A 9,917-nucleotide genomic window follows, 5' to 3' on the forward strand; every position below is an offset into this window, starting at 1 on the left:
TTTTAAGGCCACTTTCACCTTTTTTTTTTTTTTGGTCACTTTTATTGTCGCAGCTCATTAAGTTCCTTCATTAAAGATCCCGCGTGAAAAAATAGCTCTGAGCCCCGCCCCCCCCTTAGCCCCACCCCACCCGGGGGGCCCCCCCGTTTTGGCACAGCCCCGCCCCCCCCTTCCTGAGTCAGAGACCCCCCCCAAAATGGGGGGCACCCCCCCACCCCTCCCACCCCCCTCAAAAAAAACCAACCCCAGAGATTAAGGGGGGGGGGGGGAAGGATTGCACCAATCCCAGGAGAGGGAGGGGGGAGGGATAATGAATTATTCATGAGGTGTTAATAAATAGTAATTAAGGGATGGGGAGGAGCTCGTTACAGCGCAGCCCGGGGGGGGAGGAGGGGCTGGAGACACCCCCCCCCAAAAAAAAGCACAAGGCGATGGGGTTCCCCACCCCCCCCCCAAACATGCAGCAAATTGGGGGGGAGGGGAAGGGTGGAGTTGGGGGGGCGGGCGGTTAGGGAGCAATTAGTCCTCATTAGCATCTCATTTGCATAGGAGTCATTGCATAAGGCTCCCACCGCACAGGGTGTGTGTCCCCCGCCCCAGCCCGCATTGCATAGAGGCCAGTGGGCCGGGGTGGGGGGGGGTGTCCCCCCCCCAATAATTGGGGCCCCCCGCCCCGGGGTGGGTGGGGCTCAGGTTTGGGTTAATTAAGGTTTTTTGGGGGGGGGGGGTATTTTTTTTTTTGCATATAACAATAAATATCGGCGGTACGACATGCAGACATGCTGGCTCGGAAATGGGGGGGGGGCTCCCCACCCCCAAACTGCCCCCCCCACACCCCAGGGGGGGGGGGGAGCAGGTTTGGGGGGGTCCCGGCCCCCCCCAACAGGGCCAGGGCCTGTTTTGGGGGGCTGCGGCCTGGTTAAGTTGCCACGGAAACGCAGCCTGGCCTCGCAGTAGAGGCTGTGGCCTGGTTCTGTTGCCACGGAAACGCAGCCTGGCCTCGAACTAGGGCCGGGGCCTAGTCCCGTTGCCACGGAAACGCAGCCTGGCCTCAAAATACGGCCAGGCCTAGTCCTGTTGCCATGGAAACGCAGCCCAGCCTAGTCCCATCACCATGGAAACGCAGCCTGGCCTCGCAGTGGAGAGCCCTGGCCTAGTCCCGTTGCCATGGAAACGCAGCCCGGCCTGGTCCCATCGCCATGGAAACGCAGCCTGGCCTTGAGGTAGGACCAGGCCTAGATTTGTTGCCATGGAAATACAGGCCGGCCTAGTCCCATCTCCATGGAAACGCAGCCTGGCCTTCAAGTAGGGCCGGGCCTAGATCTGTTGCCATGGAAACGCGGCCTGGCCTAGTCCTGTTGCCATGGAAACACAGCCTGGCCTCGCAGTGGAGGGTCTGGCCTAGTCCCATTGCCATGGAAACGCAGCCTGGCCTCGAAGTAGGACCAGGCCTAGTCCTGTTGCCATGGAAACGCAGCCTGGCCTAGTCCCGTTGCCATGGAAACACAGCCTGCCCTCACAGTGGAGAGCCCTGGCCTAGTCCCGTTGCCACGGAAACGCAGCCTGGCCTCGCAGTTGGGCCACGACACCCCCCCCCGCCCCGTGTGTCCCCCCCTCACCTTGGGGTGACGGTGCCGCCATGGCGGGGGGGGATGACACCCAGGCCCTACCTCAATGGTCGTCCTCCGCCATCGGGGGGGGTCCGGCGGCTCCAGTTATTGCTTTGGGGGGGTCAGGGGAGCCCGGGGGGGGGGAAGATATTGAGGGGGGGGACACATGAGGGAGACAAACTGGGGGGGGGGGCATGGGGACAAGGAGGGGGGGACACATGACACAGTTGGGGGGGGGGCTCCCCGAGTCCTGAGTGATCATGGGGGGGGATAAGGACACCCCCAACCCCCCCCCTCCATTTTAGGGGTTGGGGGGGGACCCAGGTGTCCGGCTCCAAAATTTGGGGGGGGGGAGACACGCCAGAAAGTGCAGTGCAGCCAGTTGGGGGGGGTGTCCCCCATTCCCCCCCCTTCACAGTCTTTTAGGGGGACCCCCCCCATTTTGGGGTGGGGGTGTCCAGTCATTTTGGGGGGGGGGGGGGGGGGCAGCGTCCCCACAGCCACCATTTTGAGACACCCCCCCCATTGCCACTGATTCTTTTTTTACTGTTTCACCCCGTTTTCTGCCCAAATCCCTACTCGGGGGGGGGGGGCAGGAAAAGGGGGTACCCGGGTGTTCCCCCCCCGCCCCCATTTAGAGGATGGAGGGGATGGGGGAGCGGGGGCGCCGGGGGGGGCCGGGGGAGGCAAAGGGGGGGGCGGCCGGTGCCACCCGCACCCCCGTGATGCTGTTGAGGCTCCGCGACTTCTCGTAGCCTTTGGGAGGGGGGGGGAAACAAGAAATTTGGGGGGGGGGTCAGTACCCTCAACCCCCCCCCAACCACCCCCCCCAGGAAATAGGGACCCCCCCAAGGGGTTTTGGGGACCCTCCCCAGGAGATAAGGACCCCCCCCCGGAGATGGGGACCCCCCAGGACACAGCGACCCCCCCAAGGTGTTTAAGACCCCCCCAAGGGTTATTGAGGACCCCCCCAAAGGGTTTGGGGACCCCTTAAAGGGTTTTTGGGACCCCCCAAAGGGCTTAGGACCCCCCCCAGGAGATGGGGAACCCCCCAAAGGGGTTTTGGGGACCCCCCCAGGACACAGGGACCCCCCAAGGGGTTTAGGACCCCCCCTCAGGACATAGGGACCCCCCAAGGAGTATTGGGGACCCCCCCCAAGGGGTTTTGGGGACCCCCCCAGGACATAGGGACCCCCCCAAGGGGTTTTGGGACCCCCCCCAGGAGATAGGGACCCCTCCCCAAAGGGGTTTTGGGGACCCCCCAGGACACGGGGACCCCCCCCAAGGGGTTTAGGACCCCCCCCAGGAGATAGGGACCCCCCAAGGGGTATAAGGACCCCCCCCAATGGTTTTGGGACCCTCCAAGGGGGTTTTGGGGACCCTCCCCCCAAGGACATAAGGACCCCCCCAAGGGATTTTGGGGGTGTAAGGGGGGGGTGACATTGGGGGAGGGGGACACCCAGGCATTTGGGGACCCCCTGCCAAGCTGGGGGGGGGGGGGAACCCCCAGGCGTCCGGGTGCCCCCCCAAATAAAATTAAAAATAAAAAAAAAGCCGGAGGGGACCCGGGTATAAGCAGCGCCGTGCACGGGGGGGGGAGGGGGGGAATTTTGTGCGATGCGCATGCGCAGGCTGTGCGAAGTGGGCGTGGCCAACCACCGAGGGGGCGGGGCTGGGGCGGGCGTGGGCTGGGAGTGGCCTGGGAGGGGAGTGGGCGTGGCCCGGGGAGAAGACCCCGCCCCGCTGACCTGCGGCGCCGCCGGAGGTGTCAGGCCGAGACGAGCGCTGGGGACGAAAGGGGAGAGGGTCACCCCGGGGGGGGGGGGGACAGGGGACCCTCGGGGGGGACACGGGGGTGGGGACCCTCACGTGGGGATGGGGACCCTCCTGGGGGCATGGGACTCGGGGGGGGATGGGACCCTCGGGGGGGGGGGGGACATGGGGACCCTCATATGGGACCCCTTCTGGGGGGGATGGGGACCCCTTCTGGGGGGGACAGGGACCCTCATACGGGGATGGGGACCCTCACATGGGACCCCCCGTGGGGATGGGGACCCTCCTGGGGGGTGGGATCCTCGGGGGGCAACAGGGACCCTCACATGGTGATGGGGACCCTCACGTGGGACCCACTGTGGGGATGGGGACCCCTCCTGGGGGGACAGGGACCCTCACATGGGACCCCCTGTGGGGACGGGGACCCCTCCTGGGGGGACAGGGACCCCCTGGGGGGGACAGGGACCCTCACATGGGGATGGGGACCCTCATATGGGACCCCCTGTGGGGACGGGGACCCCTCCTGGGAGGACAGGGACCCCCTGTGGGGGACAGGGACCCTCACATGGGACCCCCTGTGGGGACGGGGACCCCTCCTGTGGGGACGGGGACCCTCACATGGGGACGGGGAGTCTCACACGGGGACCTTGAACAGCGATGAGGACCCTCGCACGAGGACTGGGACCCTCGCACAAGGACGTTACAGGGAGATGGGGACCCTCGCACAAGGATCTTCCACGGGGACTGGGACCCTCGCATGGGGATGGGGGCCTTCACACCGGGACCCTCGCACGAGGACCTTACACGGGGACAAGGACCCCCCCACGGGAGACACCCCTTCGCACGGGGATCTGCCCCCCTCGCACGAGGACAGGGCCCCCCTCCCCCGCCCCCAGCCAGCCCCGCTGCTTGCACGCGCGTGTGCAAGGAGCACCCAGAGCCCCCCAGCGCCGGAGGGTCTGTGCAAGCTCTGCTGCACCCCCCCCCCCCCCAACCCCCCCAGTTCTCCCAGTTTGGGGGAAAGGACCAGCACCCACCTGCTCCCACGAGACTGGGAGAGACCCAGGCATCCGGGGGGGGGGGGGGCATGCGGGGGGGGGGGCGGAAGGTTGGGGGACCCCAGGGGGGTTTTGGGTGCTGGGGGGGGGGGTGATGGGTGCCCCCAGGGGGGTATATGGGGGGCTGTGGGTGCCCTGGGGGGGCTTGGGGGACCCCAAAGAATATTGGGGTGCCCTTGGGGGGGGGGGAGACACCCCAGGAGGTATCAGGGTGCCCCTGGGGGGGACGACAAGGGGGTCTGTGGGTGCCCTGGGGGGGGTTGGGGGACCCCAAAGAATATTGGGGTGCCCTTGGAGGGGGACACACACACCCCAGGAGGTATCAGGGTGCCCCTGGGGGGGGGGGACAAGGGGGTCTGTGGGTGCCCTGGGGGTGTCGTGGAGACCCCAGGGGTGATGGGGGCCGGGGGGGCATCAGGGTGATGGGGTGGGGGTGGGGGGTTCACAGCACCCACCTTTCCGCAGAGGCCCCTCGGGGGGGGGCGCGTAGTCGGGGCCCAACAGAAAACAAGCTCGGTCACGGCCGCAGCGTTCGCGGCCCCCCCCGCCGCCGCCGCCGCCCCCCCCGGCTGTTGGGGGGCCCCCCCCGGCCCGTTCTTCGGGGGACAGGGGCTGGTCGATGGGGGGACAGTCCTCCTGCGCCAGCGCCGCGCGCCCCGCTTCCCCGTTGGGGCGAGCTTCTGGGGGGGGGGGGACACAAAAAAATCACCCACCATGTTAGGGTGGGGGGGCACCCAAAAAAAGAGCCCCTGTGGCTGGGTGCCCCCCCATAAGGGGCTGGGTGCCCCCCACCCCCAGTATGGGACCCCCATATAGGTCGGAGACACCCCCCCCCATCCTGTTTTGGGGTGCTACACACAGTGTTAAACACCTCCCCCCCCCAAAAAAAATATACCCCCCTTCCTCCTAAATGCACCCCTTTCCACCCGAAATACCCCCCCCAATAGAGCACACCCCCCCCCAAATACACACAACCCCTGGCCAAAATGCAGCAACCCCCCAAAAATGCAGCCCCCCCCCCCCAAAATACACCACCAGCATCCATAAATACCCCCTAAAATACACCAGCCCCCCCAAATACCCCCCAAAATACACCAGCCCCCCCCAAAATACCCCCCAAAATACACCAGCCCCCCCCAAATACACCCCCAGCATCCCTAAATACCCCCTAAAACACACCAGCCCCCCAAAGACCCCCCAAAATACACCCCCACCACCCCTAAATACCCCCAAAATACACCAGCCCCCCAAAATACACCATGACAACCCCTAAAATACACCAGCCCCCCAAATACCCCCAAAATATACCACCAGCCCCCAAAATACCCCCTAAAATACACCACAACCCCCCAAAACACACCAGCCCCCAATATACCCCTTAAAATACATCACCAGCCCCCAATACCCCCTAAAATACACCAGCCCCCCAAAATACACCACCCCCACCAAAAAAAACCCTAAAATACACCCCCACCACCCCCAAATACCCTCAAAAATACACCAGCCCCCCCAAATACCCCCCAAAATACACCCCTACCACCCCAAAATACCCCCTAAAATATACCAGCCCCCCAAATACCCCCTATAATACACCCCCACCACCCCTAAAGACCCCCAAAAATACACCAGCCCCCCAAATACCCCTCAAAATACAGCACAACACCCCCTAAAATACACCAGCCCCCCCAAATACCCCCAATATACCCCATGACACCCCCTAAAATACACCAGCTCCCCCAAATACCCCCCAAAACATACCACCAGCCCCCCCAATACCCCCCCAAACACACCGCCACCCCCCCAAAAAAAATTTCGGGGTGCCGCTCACCGGCCGGTTGATCTCCACCACCTCCTCCTGAGCCAAGGACAAGCCGGGGGTCTGCGGGGGGGTCTCGGACTGCCAGGTGGATTTTGGGGTGCGACGGGGGGTCCGTATCCGGGCGATCCAGGCTGGGGGGGTCTCGGGATATGTTTGTTTTTCTTTTTCGGTAATTTTTGCTTCGCCATGGCCAACGAGTAGTACATGCCGAAATTGTTAACGATGACGGGGACGGGCATGGCGATGGTGAGGACCCCCGCCAAGGCGCAGAGAGCCCCCACCAACATCCCCGACCACGTCATGGGGTACATGTCCCCGTACCCCAAGGTGGTCATCGTCACCACCGCCCACCAAAACCCGATGGGGATGTTCTTGAAATAGGTGTGGCGGCTCCCCGTCACGTCGTCGGGGTCGGCGCCGATGCGCTCGGCGTAGTAGATCATGGTGGCGAAGATCAAGACCCCCAAGGCCAAGAAGATGACGAGGAGGAGGAACTCGTTAGTGCTGGCTCGTAAGGTGTGCCCCAGCACCCTCAAGCCCACGAAATGCCGCGTCAGCTTGAAGATGCGGAGGATGCGGACGAAGCGCACGACCCTCAAGAAACCCAACACGTCTTTGGCGGCTTTGGAGGAAAGACCGCGCAACCCTACCTCAAGGTAGAAGGGCAAGATGGCGACGAAGTCGATGATGTTGAGGCTGCTCTTGACGAAATCCCGCTTATCCGGGCAAAAACTGACCCTCATGAGGAACTCGAAGGTGAACCACACCACGCACGTCCCCTCCACGTAGGTGAGGAACGGCTCCGTCTCCACCTCCACCGCCACCTGCGTCCCCGTCCCGTTGACCGTCGTCACCGTCTCCGTCTTGTTGATCACCCGGTTGAAGGCTTCGTGGGTCTCCAGGCAGAAGGTGGTGATGGAGATGAGGATGAAGAAGAGGGAGGCGAAGGCCACGTACTGGGGAAGGGGAAGGGGGAGGGGTGAGAGGAGACGGCGGTCGGGGGGGGTCGGAGACCCCCAAAAGACGCCAAAACCCTACAGAATAAGAGAGGGGAGCCCAAAATATGCCAAAACCCTACAGAATAAGAGAGAGGACCCCAAAATACGCTGAAACCCTATAGAATGAGAGGGGACCCCAAAATACGCTGAAACCCTATAGAATGAGAGGGGACCCCAAAATACGCTGAAACCCTATAGAATGAGAGGGGACCCCAAAATACAACAAACCCCCAAATACGCCGAAACCCTATAGAACAAGAGAGGGGAGCCCAAAATACAACAAACCCCCAAATACGCCGAAACCCTATAGAACAAGAGAGGGGAGCCCAAAATACAACAAACCCCCCAAATACGCCGAAACCCTATAGAATAAGAGAGGGGACCCCAAAATACACCAAAACCCTATAGAACAAGAGAGGAGAGCCCAAAATACAACAAACCCCCAAATACACCGAAACCCTACAGAATAAGAGAGGGGACCCCAAAATAAGCCAAAACGCTATAGAATAAGAGAAGGGACCCCAAAATACGCCGAAACCCTGTAGAATAAGAGAGGGGACCCCAAAATACAACAAATCCCTATGGAATAATAGAGGGGAGGTAGGTGGGGGGGTCTGACCCCCCAAAAATACACTGAAACCCTATAGAATAAGAGAGGGGAGCCCAAAATACAACAAACCCCCAAATATGCCGAAACCCTATAAAATAAGAGGGGGGACCCCAAAATAAGCCAAAACCCTACAGAATAAGAGAGGGGACCCCAAAATACACCAAAACCCTATAGAATAAGAGAGGGGACCCCAAAATACGCCAAAACCCTGTAGAATAACAGAGGGGAGGAAGGTGGGGGGTCTGACCCCCCCCAAATACGTTGAACCCTATAGAATAATAGAGGGGACAGAGGAATCCAGGGCCCCGACCCCTCCAAATATGCCGAAACCCTATAGAATAAGAGAGGGGACCTCAAAATACAACAATCCCCTATAGAATAATAGAGGGGAGGTAGGTGGGGGGTCTGACACCCCCCCAAAACACCAAATCCTATAGAAGAAGGAAGTGGATCCAGGTGGTGGGGGGTCTGACCCCCCCAAATATGCCAAAATGCTATAGAATAAGAGAGGGGACCCCAAATATGCTGAAACCCTATAGAATAAGAGAGGGGACCCAAAATACAACAAACTCCTATAGAATAATAGACGGGAGGCAGGTGGGGGGTCTGACCCCCCCCCCCCCCCAAACACCAAACCCTATAGAAGAAGAAAGAGGATGCAGGCGGTGGGGGGTCTGACCACCCCCAAATACGTTGAACCCTATAGAATAGAGGGGATACAGGAATCCAGGGACGTGACCCCCCCAAAATACGCCAAAACCCTATAGAATATGAGAGGGGACGCAGGCATCCAAACTCCTGACCCCCCCCAAAATACAACAAACCCCTACAGACTAATAGAGGGGAGGCAGGTGGGGGGTCTGACCCCCCCCCAAATACATTGAACCCTATAGAATAATAGAGGGGACACAGGAATCTGGGGCCCCGACCCCCCCCCAAATATGCTGAAACCCTATAGAATAAGAGAGGGGACCCCAAAATACAATAAACCCCTATAGAATAATAGAGGGGAGGCAGGTGGGGGTCTGACCCCCCCAAAAAACACTGAAACCCTATAGAATAAGGGAGGGGACCCCCAAATACAACAAAACCCTATAGAATAATCGACGGGAGGCAGGTGGGGGGTCTGACCCCCCCAAAACACCAAACCCTATAGAAGAAGAAAGGGGATGAAGGCGGTGGGGGGTGTGACCCCCCCAAAATACATCAAACCCTATAGAATAATAGAGGAGATACAGGAATCCAGGGACGTGACCCCCCCCAAAATACGCTGATACCCTATAGAATAAGAGAGGGGATGCAGGTGTCCAAACTCCTGACCCCCCCAAAAATGCAACAATCCCCTATAGAATAATAGAGGGGAGGCAGGTGGTGGGTCTGACCCCCCCCCCAAAACACCAAACCCTATAGAATAATAGAGGGGACGCAGGTGTCTGGGCATCTGCCCCCCACAAAATACGCTGAGACCCTATAGAATACGTGAGGGGAGCCAGGTGGGGGGGCTTCTGACCCCCCCCCCAAATACACCAAACCCCTGTAGAATAAGAGAGGGGAGCCAGGCATCCGGGGTGCCGCCCCCCCAAAATACAACAACCCCCTATAGAATAATAGAGCCGACCCCCCCCCCAGATACGCCGAACCCTATAGAATAACAGAGGGGAGCCAGGCGGTGGGGGGGGTCTGACGCCCCCCCCCAAAAAAAATTGCCAAAACTCTATAGAATGAGGGGACCCAGGTGTCCGGGATCCTGCCCCCCCCCCAAAAAAAATAATACACCAAACCCTATAGAATAATAGAGGGGAGCAAGGTGGGGGGGGGGGGGTCTGCTCCCCCCCAAAATACAACGAACCCCTATAGAAGAAGAGAGGGGGCTGCTGACCCCCCCCCCAATGCCATTTTTTGGGGGGGGGGAGGGGGGGGCATATGGGGACACGACAACATGGGAGGGATTCAGGCTGGGGGGGGGGCACAGGGACGTGGGGGGGGCACAGGGGGATGTAGGACAGGCTGGGGGGGGCACAGGGACGTGGGGGGGCACACAGGGACGTG

At 61.0% G+C, this 9,917-nt stretch overlaps 1 protein-coding gene across 1 annotated transcript; it reads right to left on the reverse strand.

Annotated features, from left to right (window-relative positions):
- Nucleotides 1-168: 168 nt before the first annotated feature.
- LOC142028370 (voltage-gated potassium channel KCNC1-like) lies at nucleotides 169-7,294 on the reverse strand (the record flags this gene model as incomplete). The annotated part of the gene is made up of 4 exons (XM_075022261.1): nucleotides 169-2,366; nucleotides 3,359-3,395; nucleotides 4,897-5,121; nucleotides 6,274-7,294. Coding segments are annotated over 3 exons (1,263 nt in total), but the record flags the coding sequence as incomplete, so codon positions are not given.
- Between the last annotated feature and the right edge of the window lie 2,623 nt (nucleotides 7,295-9,917).

The sequence above is a fragment of the Buteo buteo genome, unplaced genomic scaffold (assembly GCF_964188355.1).
Source record: "Buteo buteo unplaced genomic scaffold, bButBut1.hap1.1 HAP1_SCAFFOLD_304, whole genome shotgun sequence".
NCBI classification, from domain to species: Eukaryota; Metazoa; Chordata; class Aves; order Accipitriformes; family Accipitridae; genus Buteo; species Buteo buteo.